The following is a 14,848-nucleotide window of genomic DNA, read 5'->3' as shown; positions in this document are numbered from 1 at the left end:
CTTGAGTCTAGACCTTTATGTTTTCCTTTATTTCTTTTTAATTTTTACCATTTTATTTCAACTGAGACTCCACTCAACTGAGACATTTCTTGCACATGCGGCATGTGACGTCACTTAGCGCAGACAGCTGTGATAATGATAAAATTAGATTATGGATGCTCTTCATTTTTCACACCCATCCCAGCCCGCTGCAGCTTTTCCCTCTATTCGGAGCCCAGAACTTCGGATGCCCCCCGAACGTGGAGTCCCGGGGTTTTCAATTTATGGCTCCCGCCTCCCATGTGGGAATTCCATGCGGGTGTTGTGCTGGAAAATAATTACCATCAAAGTTTTATATTACACATATTTATAATGGGGAGCATAGTGGTGCATAGGACAGACAATGGAGAGGGGGCACGTATGTATCTTACAGATACAGACAGTCAAGTGGAATGAAGCAAAAAGTTCAAATGAAATTGACAGTCTGCTTAAGCGCATTTGTTGGCAGCAACTGGCGATGGCTTTTGTGCGAGAGATACGAATACAAATATATCTGTATCTCTATCCGTATCTTTATCTGTTTTCTGTGCCCGTGCAACAGTTGCAGTTCAGCACACATGTGACGATTATAAAATCAATCCCTCCACTCCTCCATCCCCATGCAATTCAATCCTTTACGGAAGACCTCCACTCCCTCCATCAGATCGATGTTCCATTCGGGGGGAAAAAATATTTCTATATGTCTTTCCCATCTCTGTTTGCTCGTGTGTGTGTGTTCAGAATTCGACACAGTTTCGTTAAGTAATTGAATTCAATTGTTTTCACAGTAACCATCATCGACTTTTGCTGAAGTTGAAAATGAAAAGCTAAATGTGGATTGCTTCTCCCTACAATGGAGCTGCCTCATTGTTTGGCTTAGAAGCTGGTATTAAATCCAGCAGATAAACCCTTTTAAAATACATTTTGGATGGGAAACTTGATATTCTTGTTAAATAATATTTATAACAATTACCTCCATTTATCGGATAATAATCGGACATTTATTACAAACACGTTTGAGTAAGCAGATTCGTTTAAATCCGAAATTAGTTCAATCAGTGTCGGGCGCTGCCCGTTCCTGCCCGCAAGCCAACAAAGTGTTTTTCCACAACAATTATTTTCACATTATGTTGATTTCACCTCTTGACCCCCTGGAAAAAATTCGTGGAAACAAAGACCAAAAAATTAAACATGCCAAACCATCAAATTAGTGTTAGCCGCAAAGGATTTTCAAAACTATTCCAGCCCAGTCCGGCACAAAAAACACAAAGGGTGTGAGCTACCCAAAAAAAATAGGGACCAGGGACCAGAGACCAGGGACTAGGGGCCAGGGGAAGACTAATTACACTTTACAAAAAACCTTAACGATGAGTGCCGGCAATCTTGACGAGGGTGCGGTGCGGGGCAGGACAGTTGGGGCAACCGCATTGCTATAAAACGAAAAATATTCAAGTGTAAACACAACCTGCAGTGAGAGATGGCTGGGGGAGAGGCGCCGGCAAAGTGTTTTTCAGGGGCGTTGCATGCCACACACACGCAACGTTCAACAGAGATACATTTGTATCTGTTGAGCCACTCTAAATGGGCAACTGGAGGATGGAGAGGCATGTGGCATGGGGGATGGGGGATGCCAGCCAGACCAAATGTAAATGTCTGTCTGCTGCAGGATCCTTGGGAGGAGGCAAGGAGCTCCGGCGGTGCGGTTGTTGCAAATGCATTCGACGTGAACGTGTCGAAAGTAAGCTGCAGTTGCTAGTGACAAAATCGCGCCTCGCTACGTGATCCAACTTGGTTATATACCCCCCTTGCCCTTATCTCCCGACTTGAGCCAGTCCATATCCCATATAATGCATATATAGGATGGAGTGTGTTAAGGTGGGGCGCCTCCAGGAGGAGGAGGAGGAGGCACTGACAGGGAGAACTATTTGTCACGGCATTCTTCGCCGCCAGGATTAAGTTCTTCCTAACTCGCAGTTTTTCTTTTGTTGCGGCTTTTGTCGCAGATTTACTTTGGCGGGACTTGGGAAAAGCAAACGGTAAAAATGTCAAGTTGCACCTGAATCCTTAAAGTCTAAAGTGTCTTCACTTTTTATGTCCTTGCTGTAGTTGCTTCCAAAGAAATACTATGACTATGTTTAAATCTTAAAATATATATCTCTATAATTATTATTTTTTATCAAAAGTATCCTACTTTCCTTTGCCAAGCCTTCTAATAAACTATACTTAGTCCTTAAACCAAAGAACTAAAAGGGGGCACTGAAAAAACAAGCAAACACCACGTGTGACGTTCCGATATATGGCACACGCCCTCTTGTCGCCACGCCCACTGTGTCCTTAGGGCAAGCGAAATGGAACGGAACTAAAGTAAGAGCAATAGAAACATGTGTCTACGTTCGCATCATCGCCGAAAGGAAACTTCACACAAGCATGGCAAGCCAGCATGCATTAAAAATCCACGCTTCCGGCAGGAGCATACCCTCCACCCGAAAAGGAATACCGACCCAACCCACCCACATGGCCCAGCACACCCCCATTCATGGTTTCAATAAAAACATTCATACACACACTCTCCAAGATACACATACACAAAAATAAGGAAGAGCCAAATCTGGGGAATGGCAAATGCATTTGGAGTGTTTGCGGCAAATGCCAAAATGAAAAACATATTACTTGGCAACAAAAAGCATAGAAAAATGCCCACTGACTGTCCCGACTATGTAGAACTCAGTAATTTCACATAATTCTTAAGTATTTGGGGGGTTATATTCCTATATCCTTGAAGAGGCTATTATATTTTTGTTGAAAAGTTCTTAAAGTAGTGAAGTAGTAATTGGATCTATATCAGTATTCTTTATGGCTGTCCGTTCCTTGTTCTTTTTTTCTGCCTTTCTGTTATTTTTTGAATAATAGTAAACCCTAATTTTAAGAAAACTGACTAACAGTCCAATAAACCCACTCCTTTTTCAACTACTGGGTACTCAAAAGAGTCAAAGAAGTTTTATTTTGTTTTGCTGAGTTGCATTTTTGTTTAGACAGAGGATGAGAAGGCAAGGATATGTATATATCATGACCGATTTAGTTGGGGGAGTTTGTCTCTCTTTTTTTCACCCGAAACCTTTTTTTTTTCTTTTGTTATTTGTTTAAAAATTTAATATCGCTGCAGGGGATTTTTCATGTTCGGTCGAGTGCGACAGCCATTCCTGCGGGGCTTTCGGAGATGTTTTGTAATCCGCTTTTACAATAATGAAAATACAAATTAAAAAATAGGAGAGTATAGTGAAATGCAAATAAAACTCATTAGTTCCCCTGTGCATTGCTGTATTTCCGCAACATTTATTTGATGAAATCGATATGGTATTTGGGAATCATGCCTGAATAGATTCATGATGTAGATGTAGGATTTACAGCGAAAAAGTTTCGAAGCTTTCGAAGTAAACTTTAATGCAGTTTTATTAAGGATATAGAGAGTCCTATCAACGTAGCATATTATAAGTCTGCGGGGAACAATAAATCTTTTGCAGCGAATCAATAAAACTTGCTAATTTTCCGCTCCAATTAGCAGAGTATACACTCGCCCAACAAATCCCAGTGAATGGCTGCGGATAAAGGAAATAAGTTTACACAATGGCGCAACAACTTCTGGAAGTGCGGAAAATGGAAAAACTGAAAAAAGGTTTTCCTTTTCGTTTCTTTTTATTCCATGGGAAAACAGTTTATTTGTTCTCTTAGCAAGGATAAAAGACAGAACTCAAGCTGTACACTTATAGGTTACATTATTCATCTCCAGTGCACTTTTTCACCATTTATTTTGTTAATAAGTAGTCGAAAAAGAAATATTTACTTTTTTGGAAAACATCTGTCTTGGAAAATCAAACAGAAACTTGAAATATTAGATCTTGAATCTATGTGTATAGCAACTCGAGTTAAATCCGTTTACTCTTCGCTTCCCAAACACCAAACTTATAAACAAGATTGCAAATTTAATTTAAAGATCAATCGGAATTCTGTTGAACAAGTAGAACAATATTTATCCAACAGATATCGCTTGTGTGGTGGTGCTGCTGCTGTTGCTGCTGCATTGCCACCATTTGGTGGCCCACCACCGGAGAGGCAACTTTATAGCTGATTTGTAGCATGCAGCAAGCAATAATTCAATGTTCTGTGAGAGGAGTGGGTCGGTCGGGAGGCCAACAGGAAGGCGATGGGACAAAAGCCCCCATTGCTGGGATATTCCAACACCTTCGACAATGTCGCTGTCAAAGGGCGGGGCAGTGCGGCAGCAGCAGGCGCCGGCTGCTTGCAACTGCAATCTGTCTGGCCTGCCAATCTGCCCCTGCCGCCTCCTCAGTTTCTGCCCCACCCTTCAACTTGCAGTCTATCTGTCTGTCTCTGGGCCTGCCCATAGAGGAAAGTAGCATCCCTCTGCCACATGCGTCCTCCTGACGCCGCCTTGAGTGCAACAGCAACACAACACAGGCCGGAGCAAGAGCAGCAACGGCAATCGGTTGCACCTTTGATGCATGTCCGTGTTGCACCACCAACAGCGTCAACAACAACAAATTTGCATAGTCAGCCGCAATCCAGGAAACGCTTTTCATTGATTAGAGATGGTGGATGAATCGAATTTGTTAGTCGATATATATTTTATTGTTTTGTTGCAAATTGTGCATAAATTGTAAGTTAAAATGTGGCATTTATTCTTGGTATATAGCAAGGGGCGCTGCTGCACATTGTACTAGAGAAAAGTGTAGAAGATTAAGAGGATTGTATTTCAATATATTTGTATCTCATTTTTAGAAAATCTTGTTTCTAGAATAAAATATATATAATTTTGAATCTATATCCTCACGACCGCATCCCTTACTTTCCCAATTTTATTTCTATAATTGTAAGCAGATTATCGCTCCTCCCAGGGCACCCCAACAACCCCCAGTGTATATTTCTTGTATTTCTGTTTTTATTTATTTTCATTTTCGTTGCACTTGCAACATTGCAATTTTTGCTGCATTTCTATTTATACGGCTGCCCTCTTTCCTTTTGGCCATTCCTCTTGGCCACCGACACACCCTTTTTTTTCGTCGCTCGGCCTGCGAAAAGTTCCTTCAACTTCACCTTGTGTTGCATTTGCTTTTTGTCATTGCCATTATAATTGATGGCAGTATAATTTTGTTCTTCACTGCCAGCCAGCCGCCTCAGTCACCAGTCCCAGCCCCAGTCTCAGACTCTGTCACTTTCTATCTCTTTATATCTGTCTCTATCTGTGATACTACGGAACGGTTTTATGCAAATTTTTCGTGCAAATTGCTTTTAATGCATTTTGAATGCAATTTGTGTTTTGTATGTCGGAATTGGAGTGGCGCACACAAAAACTCGTAATTGAAACTGAAAGATTTTAATTTAATTTGAGTTTCTGTTTCTCTTATCGCTGTCTGATTCTGATTCTGTTATTGTGTTTGCCTTTCCAACAGGGGAGAGTTTCGAACCCCTGAACTGCGAATGCTCCTGTATTCTCCGGTACTCTGTATTTTGTATATCCACCGTCGAGTTCCCACTTCCCACATCCCAAGTTCGGGTCTCTGTGTATTTTTAGGTCTGCTTGGCCCATCAACCAATGCGGGATGTAACTTCCTTCTGCCTGTCTGCATCTGGATGCCTGCATTTCGTTTTTGAGCATTCATTGAATTGATTTAGATAATATCTCCGTGTGTGCCGTATGCTGTGCGTTGCATGTTTGTTTGTATATATTTTTGTTGATTGCTATTGCGTAACGCCAGCCGTTTGCCGCATGCTGCATGCAACGTCATTATGGCGCCCCCGAAACACGTCACCAATTGGCGGCATGTATGTAAATGGTGCGCCACCGCCGCCTCATCATAGACACATTGAGGTGTTCCCCGGAGGTTGAGGTTGACACCAAACGAGCTTGTAAGTGTGGGCTGTGCGGGGCGGCCCAGAGATTTATGAGATGCACTCCATGAGGCATATAAATCACAATCTGGCGCTGCAAATTGGGCGGCCTGGGAGCTGCCCGGGAGTGCGATAAGACTTTAATGAATTAAGGGGGATTGATAACATAATTATGGGTTTTAGTTATTTATATTCTGCTGCGATATTAATTCATTCACAATTTATTTGTTTCGAACGTATTGTGATTCGGCCTAAAATTAGGCCGAACGCGGGAAACAGAATGGCATGGCTGTCATATAACTTGCAAAATGGCCAACAGCGATAGCAATATCTTGGCCAATTGGCCGATTCTTAAGCGGAATACCTTTACTGATTTGAGGATCGATTTTCCACCATTCTACATCAAAATCTAGAAACAAAATATTTTTGAGATTTTTTGTTAAATTTTCTGGGGGATCCCCTTCGAAAAATGTAAAAGATGCATGGAAGGACAATATGGCCCCCAGCGATGGCTATATCTTGGCCAATTTCCATCCGATTCTTGATCGGAATACCTTAAACGATTTGTGGATCGATTCTCCACCATTCTGCATCAAAATCTAGAAACAAAATATTTTTGAGATTTTTTGTTAAATTTTCTTTTGTTAAATCCCCTTCGAAAAATGTAAAAGATGCATGGAAGGACAATATGGCCCCCAGCGATGGCCACAACTTGGCCAATTTCCATCCGATTCTTGAGCGGAATACCTTAAACGATTTGTGGATCGATTCTCCACCATTCTGCATCAAAATCTAGAAACAAAATATTTTTGAGATTTTTTGTTAAATTTTCTGGGGGATCCCCTCGAAAAATGTAAAAGATGCATGGAAGGACAATATGGCCCCCAGCGATGGCTATATCTTCGCCAATTTCTATCCGATTCTTGATCGGAATACATCAAACGATTTGTGGATCGATTCTCCATCAATCTGCATCAAAATCTAGAAAGAAAATATATTTAAAATTTTTTGTTAAATTTCCTGGGGGATCCCCTTCGAAAACTGTTAAAGGGGCATGGCAGGACAATATGGCCCCCCGCGATGTCTGTATCTTGGCCAATTTTCACCCGATTCTTGAGCGGAATACCTTCAATGATTTGTGCATCTATTCTCCATCATTTTGCATCAAAATCTAGGAACAAAATATGTATAAAATTTTCTGAGGAATCCCCTTCAAAAAACCCCTTTTAATTATGATAGAGCACCTAACGACCAGCTCTAGATCCTTTTAGTGCATAAGTAGTCTACTTATTTTAAAAATTAACCAGATTAATAAGACCTGTTTCAGTCGCGTTAACTTTTAAGTAATTCCATTCCATGCCAAATCTCATTTGGCTTATTTCCTGACCCTCGTCCCGTTTTAATGATACCTTAGAGGGCCGCTCACTGTTTTAATACCTTTGGCAATCAAATTAAATCCACACTTCATTGTGAATAATGGAGGGGATTTCCATAAAAAGTTGTTGCTTAATGCTCTTGATACGTATAATAAATGTTCTCCATCGAATGAACTTTCGAGCAGCTTGCTACTTGCTACTAAGTTGCGCTTCTGCTGGAAAATCAAAAACTTTTACTGACCCGGACAGGATGCCAGTTTGCATCTACTGGTCTTTTTTTTGATGGAGCAACAAAGGCTGCCATGTCCAGACGCAAAATGGGATTCCATTTACGTATAAACGTAATTTTTTAATCCCTCTCGGGTAACCGCTCGAACTCACATAAGTGGGGCTATCGCGGTGTGGGCGACCTTTTATAACCTTCAAATGAGCAGGCCACATTCTCCCTCCAAATAACAATTTAATTATGAACATACTGAGGCTCAACTTCCGAGTTCCCTCTCCTAAAGTCAAGGACAAATTATAGCCATAAAGCTGGCGTAGGCCGTTTGCCTGTGGGATAAGCTAAGAGCTCATTAATGTCACATTCATGGCAAGTCCGGAAAGAGCATAAAATGAGCAAAAATTCTATCAGAGTATACGCCATACAGGGACCTGAGACCTGGGACCAGACTGGGGCCCGGGCTCCGACTCCATTTAAATTGAGTGCAAACAACAAATTGTTGGGCTGCAGGCTTGGGCCTGTGTGGCAATTAACTGAAGTCCCAGCACTCGAAAAGTGGCAGTAAAATAATGAAAATTAGCCCAAAACCCCACCACATTTGGGGCTATTCGAAATACATATCATTCAAAGGGTAGTTCATCTAAATGGAAATGTTATACCTCATATAGACATGGGCTTGAAGGATTTTAAAATGAATGTATCAATTTTAATCATAGACCCTTATTGAAAGAAGGCTCTCTGCTACTAACTGGTATTATCAATTTAAAGAGAAGGTTTAAAAACCTTAAAAAGAAGGTTTTTTTCAGTATTTAGCTCAAAGTTTAGTGCTCCTTTTGAAACATTGCTTTGGTAGTCCGGTGCATCGACCAGTGGCTGGATTTATGTTTACCCGCCTCTCTAATTAAATTTAATATGCATATTGCCAAGGCATTTGAAGAGCCCCCAACCACCACCAGGACTAGACCAGTTCAAAGGATGTTGAAGCGATGAGGGGCAGGTGATGGGGTGGCTGGGCTTGTGGTTGGTCTGCCGCTATATGGGTAATAAATTTGATTAGTAGGATTTACGGGTCTGGGCCAGGAAAGGCCAACGTGGACCGTCAAACGATTCTCGGTGCAGTAAATTTTATGCTAAACAGCAGTAGAGAAAGGTCAGAAGAGGGCGGTTGGGTGTAAAGCAGGGACTTTGCGGTTTGTTGGTCTTTTCTTAGCCCTTTGTTGGCTATTGTTTTTAGTGTTTATGTGAGTTGATACTGTAAAATGTTTATTCCAACGGCATAATGATTAAAGAATAGATTATAGTGGGTTGAAAAGTAAGGCGTTGAGGGTGAAATAAAGATTAAGCCTCTGAAGTTGCCAGGGCTCTCCAAAAAGTATGCAACACATCGATGGCCCCATCATTAACGTCATTATCGGACAAAATAGAGCTGCAAAAAAGCCGAAGATGAGAAATGGCCCGAAATGATGCCAAGGCCCAAAGCCCGGTCGAGATTATGCGATAATGGCCTGGGAAGCTAAAATGGCCAAACCTTAGCCCTTTGGCTCGGCTCCATTCTGCGGCTTTCAGTCGCCCAGCAGGCTGCCTTTTAGGCGGCTGCCAAAAAAGTCAAAATGAAATGCAGTCAACGCCCCAACTTCTGGTTCTCTAAAAACCACACGACCTAGGGCACTGAGGAAAAAGATTTCATATTTTTGAACATAATGATTTTTATTCTATTAAGTATTTATTAAAAAATCGAAGAAACCATTTAATAAACACTACCATAAATGACACAATTGAGAATGAATTAATATTATAGTACTATATTATTTGTAAATCATTTTTTTAAAATGCTTTAAGTCTCTACTAAAATTATGCACTTTGTGTGTATGATTTTTCTTTGGGAAGCTGGAAATATTTCGGCTCTTTAGTAGTCCATTCTGATTGAGGATTCAACCTCCTGCCGCCTTCGTCGGTATGACTCCCTTTGTGGCTCGGTTTGTTCCAAAGTGAAAAGAAATTTTTATTTTCAATCGAATGGAACCAACAAAAGGGGAACTTAGAATGCATTTTGATGATTGGCACTATTGGGACATAAATCTACATACTCAATTGGAGCGGAAATCAATTGAGGCAGAAGCCGAATTTAAATAGAATCCAAAATGAACAATTTAGAATGTTTGAATCTTTTCATTTATTTTCAATAAAAGATATTCCATATGAATAAAATGCTAATATTCTGTATTATTATTTGTTTTCATTTCAGGTAAGCCCCAAATTCCACTTTGGATGAATTAAAATATTCTTTAATAATTTTGGGAAATAATAATATCACTACGGATATTATTTCTAAAGGCAATTGACCGGCATCGGCACGGTAAAATCATTATGTTGAAATTAATTGGTATTTATGTGCTCCTTAATAAGACTTATTTCGATGCTCAAATTATCGAAACATAATAATATTACAATTTTCCCCGCAAAGTTGAAATGAAAACAAGCCAGCCGGCCGACCGAGCGGCAACAACTACAATTTTTTAATGAAAATATCGCATTAATTATTATCAATTTTCAGAGAGTAGTGTTGATGTGGTTGGTTGGAAAAAAAAATAAGCGAACGCTTGAAAATATGCGGCAGCCAGCTATTGGCAAGTGCTAATAAATCAATGCAAATGCCATCAGCGAAAAAATGGCAATCAGTGATAGCACCACTCCCTCCCTGAAGCTGGGGTGGTCTGGGAGGCCTTCCTTCCCCCCTTGGGAAGGTGGGGTTGTCAGTGGCGCATTAACATAACAGTTATGTGCATATTAAGCGAACATTATGTTCCTTAATCCAGACAATAAAGCACCCAACAATGCGGCAACAGCAAATAAATGGAATTATGCCACAATTTTACAACAAATCAATGAACTGCATCGCGTCCTGAAAATAAATGCAATGCTGGCCAACAATTTCGGGCTTGGGACATTAATAAAATGAAATGTTAATGCCCCGCCACAGATCCCCTATATGGTGGAAATAGGTCACAGATTAAATCGAAATATGCTTTACATCATGCCATAGAGATTAGCGTGGGAATTTATTTTAATAGGTCCGAACAAGTGTTGATAAGGAATTATTTATAAGAATATCAAATATATGTATATATGTACATCCATTGCCATATAGTCATTGCCAATGTGTTGCTTTACTTTCCGCCATGGACATTGCAAACCCGGCAGTCTCCATTGATGATGACATTGCCCGGGTTAAGGGGGGTGGCTAATTTGAGCAATAAAATAGTTAAATTACTAAAATAAACTCATTTGGGGTAACACTCACCACTGGCCAGAGCCAGGAGGCCGAGGAGGAAGGCAACCGAGAGGAATTTCATCTTGCAAGTGGCTGGAACAGAAGCGAGAACTGAACTGATGTCTCTGCCAGTGACATCCCAGAGCTTATATACCCCTGCCTATGGCCTGCACTTTTTGTTATCAGTCGGGCAAAACCGCATTATTGATTTTACGGGTGGTATTGCCCTACGTTTGATTGTGAAAATCCCACCGCCTCGGATCTACCTCTGTGATTCTCTGATTTCAGGTTCAATTAGCCGCGCTGCTAATTCCACTTGAACTCGGCTGAATGCGTCTCTTCTGAAGAATCGTAGAACTTGTTTTCTAATCACTTTTGATTGGCATGCGTTCGTAGCGATCGCTGAGTATAATATCGGGTTTGGATAAAAAACGCGTCACTCCCCGTGCATTAAAACTGGTTTAATTACGAAGTTTGTTTTTAATATATTTTTATTATTTTTTTTTTAAATAGAATTTTCATTGCTTAGGTTCTCTGAAATAAAAGATCGGGATAAGCACAATTTTTGAATACAAACACTCATTTATGTTTGCAGCTTAGTTGTTTATTGAAAATAAATAGATTTTACATAGATTCTACATAGTACATAGAGGCAGTTAGTATGTACTAATTAGGAATATTTATGTCGGATCGTTTATATCGGATCTTTACGTTTGCCATAGTTGTTTTCTTTGCGAGGACACTTCCACTCTTTCCCCATTTTGGACTTGGGCCTGTAACACGCACATATTAAATTTATGGATTTATTTTAGTTAACTTTATTCTCACATTTTTAAACTCATTGAGAGCCCAAGGAACGCTACCAGGACAATAAGGATTAGTTGCAAATATTTCATATTCTCAGTTGAATGAGTGCCGATTGAATTGAAACTGAACTCTATGGAAGTAGAAGGAGTATTATATAGCGATCCGTTGGATGGTTTTATCGCGTTATTAATTCTCTAGAGGATATGAGAAAAATTATTATTCATAAAATTATTATTCATGTTATAAGGAAATGTCATAAGCTATTTATTTGTGAAACTACAATTTCTTATCAGAAATTTTATATTCCAGTCCCTGAAGCGCGTAAGAAGAGCGCTTATTTTTATAAATAAATAAATGTATAAATAAATTGCTGGGTAATTATTTTAAAGATTATTTTTAATTTTCTAAGGTTTAGGAAAAACCCTCTTCTTGGTAAAATTTTTGGACGTAATCAGGAGATGACTATCACAAAATTTTGAAATTGAAATTGGAATTGAAGAATTCATATTATTTTTGTATGAAATGCTTGCTTAAAGGCAATATGTCGTCATTGATTTGTTGTATCTTGAAGTACCTTTAAGCAAATAAAATATCTCAGACTAATCATGAAATAAATCGCATTACCATTAAAATAATGCAATTTTGAATTATGCCGTTTCGTCGCACGTTAAACAAAGTGCGTCTTTTAATGTACTTATCATTCTCGCAGAATTCAGACTTTAATTTTCATTTGTGTCAATATTTGCCAATAAGAATGTTTCAGTCTTCTTTGAGTTGATTGTTAGTCCATTAGCTTAAGTCTATTAAATTAGAATGGAGTTGTCATTGTCCGCCATCAGAATGGCAGCAGAACACAGTTTGGGAAACAAAAATGTGGCCAAAAATGATAAATGCTGGCATTAAATTGATAATGCAATCTATACAAGGACATCGTATCATCACGGGATGTGTATGTGTGGGCATGGAATGCTTTCAGACCTCTTTAATGAAATTACGGACAGGAAGGCCGTCAGAAGAGTCTCCTCTCCGACAATAGAATTAATTAATTTACTGTGCCGGGTCTTGGACTTGCATGTCGTTTCATTCTGGCAGACACTTTGACAGATGCATTGGGACGGAATCCTGTCGGATTCAGGACGAAGGCACAACGGCAAGGTGCACTGGACGGCAAGTAGATTGAATTTCCTGGAAAATCTTTGACTGCTGCTCTGACAATGGGCAGTTAATATTTCCGATGAAATTAGTTAACTTGCCAGTAACCTGTAAGCCATGACAGACCGAGCCGAGTATGCAAATCACGAACGAAATTCGATTATAAAATATTAATCTATTAATTAGTATGCCGCTCACTCAGCCGAGCCTCGGCCACCCACTCTGCTCGTAAATCAAAGCGAAACCTGAGCTAATGTCTAATTGTGAAAGGACCTACCTATGTCCAGTGATAATTTAGCCTTTACTTGACACTTGCCTCGGCTCATGAACGAGAATTGTCGATTTTGGTGCCGCAATTTATGCTAATTTAGTTATAACCTTTCTTGAACCTACATTATATCACACACCCACGTATGAACTGGCAACAATCCATTAGTGGGTTACTAACGGTACCCGGCCGCCATTTTGTAGCAACTGCAAATCAATGCCCTGACATGTGAAAAATGGCAGCCCTAGGGCGGCTCCTGCCATTGTTGTAGGTCTATTATAATATTGCCATATTATTTTATGCATGCAACTGTGGCCATGACGCACACACACACACAGAGAGACACACATTTTTGTGATTGTGTCTGCATTTTCGTAATCAACCTCATGATAAATCGTTTGCGCAAAATTTATTGAGTTTTTGCATGACATTACCAAAGCGACAGCAGCTGCAGCCCGGGACATAAAACCCATAATAAGGGCTATGTTGGATCTGGGTTTTTGGGTGTCTATTCTTTGTTTGGATAATCATCCGTTTTATTTTACTCCTTTTATTGTTATAAACCTTTCAATGGATGTCCTTAAAGGATGCCCTAAATGGAAATTTAAGAAAGTTATTTCCCAAAAAGACCTTAAAGTTCACAAATCGAAGCAGTAAGTTCTTGCCAAGAAGCCATTTTTCGGAAAGAAAATGATAAAAATCCATTTGCAACTGCAGCCTAGGCATTCGAATGTAAATTGCGGAATTAAATTTTCGTTCAGCATGTAAGCATACACTGTCGGGGTATGTGAGTAAATTATTCTGCACTATTTTTGGGAAGAATTCTCGAGTTGCGTGCAACGAATCGAATTGCATCCTTATCGTGTTTGTCCAGCTGCTGCAGGAATTGCTTTGAACAAAAACCGACTGAAAATTTCTTTGTTAAAATTGTTCATTTAACGAACTACGACCGAATTCCAATAAATATAAAAAGTATATATACGTACTCGTATACTCGTATATATATATGCAAAATTGATGGCGACTCAACGAGTTATGAAAAGAAATTGCCTTCTGATGATGGCCTGTTCTCACAATGGATTTTCTTGTATTCTGCAGCCTCTGCCTCCAAACATGATTGATGACCGAAATGATTTTCCATTGAATTCAATTTCCACCCCGCCCCCATCTTAATTGAGATAACATAATATTTTCTTAAATTGTGAAATATTCAAGCTCTCTCGGCTGGTGTATATGGCCTTCTAATTGTTTTGTCTTTTCGTATATATATTCTTGCACTTGATCCTTTCGGTGCACTTTGGTGCCATTAGAATCCATTAACAAGCCTGAACACTTCCTTATATTTTTGGCCTGTTCTAAGCTGTAAATTTATGCTAAAGGATATTAAATATGTGCATATTCATTCCCCATTTTGGCGAATTTATGTTCGCATAGTTTTGCCAAAACTATTTTTGCGTGAATAAAAGTTTAAGTTTTATAATTTTTAAAGCGTCTATATAAAAAAAATATTTTAGCCGCCCAAACTATGAATATTATAAGCCTAGAGCCTAGAAACATTGCAATTTTGAAGAGCATTGGCAGCAGGTTCTTCATTTAATTGAAACCATTTTGGACAATTCTGCATAGACACTCAAGTACTATCAGAATCGCACTCGACTCGAGGGGCTGCTGGACACAAAAGTGAAGAACGCCTCTTATCTTTGAAACATTCCGTTAATAAAGTTGAGAATTACGAGCAAACGCCATGACTTATATGGGTTATTAAGCCCGGCCCAGTGGGCCACCAGATTCCCCTCGGTGTGCGTCATAAAATTATTTTGGAAATA

General features: G+C 39.6%; 2 protein-coding genes and 1 long non-coding RNA gene across 8 annotated transcripts in view; 1 reads left to right on the top strand and 2 right to left on the bottom strand.

The window, feature by feature from the left end:
• Positions 1 to 14,848, top strand: part of LOC6498344 (semaphorin-1A) — a 120,120-nt gene that overhangs the window by 36,962 nt on the left and 68,310 nt on the right. The window lies entirely within an intron of this gene.
• Positions 10,546 to 10,971, bottom strand: LOC26513906 (bomanin Short 3). The gene is made up of 2 exons (XM_014906788.3): positions 10,826 to 10,971; positions 10,546 to 10,765 (listed from the first exon to the last, which is right to left on the bottom strand). The coding sequence occupies exons 1-2, from the start codon at positions 10,875 to 10,877 to the stop codon at positions 10,692 to 10,694; spliced, it is 126 nt and encodes a 41-aa protein (XP_014762274.1). The 5' UTR covers positions 10,878 to 10,971; the 3' UTR covers positions 10,546 to 10,691.
• Positions 11,306 to 11,888, bottom strand: LOC123257353. Its single transcript, XR_006507414.1, has 2 exons — positions 11,624 to 11,888; positions 11,306 to 11,568 (listed from the first exon to the last, which is right to left on the bottom strand). It is a non-coding gene; the product is annotated as an uncharacterized LOC123257353 (long non-coding RNA).

This window comes from Drosophila ananassae, chromosome 3R (assembly GCF_017639315.1).
Source record: "Drosophila ananassae strain 14024-0371.13 chromosome 3R, ASM1763931v2, whole genome shotgun sequence".
Lineage (NCBI taxonomy): Eukaryota > Metazoa > Arthropoda > Insecta > Diptera > Drosophilidae > Drosophila > Drosophila ananassae.
Note: the sequence above shows the minus strand (reverse complement) of the source record. Positions and strands in the feature narration are given on the sequence as shown.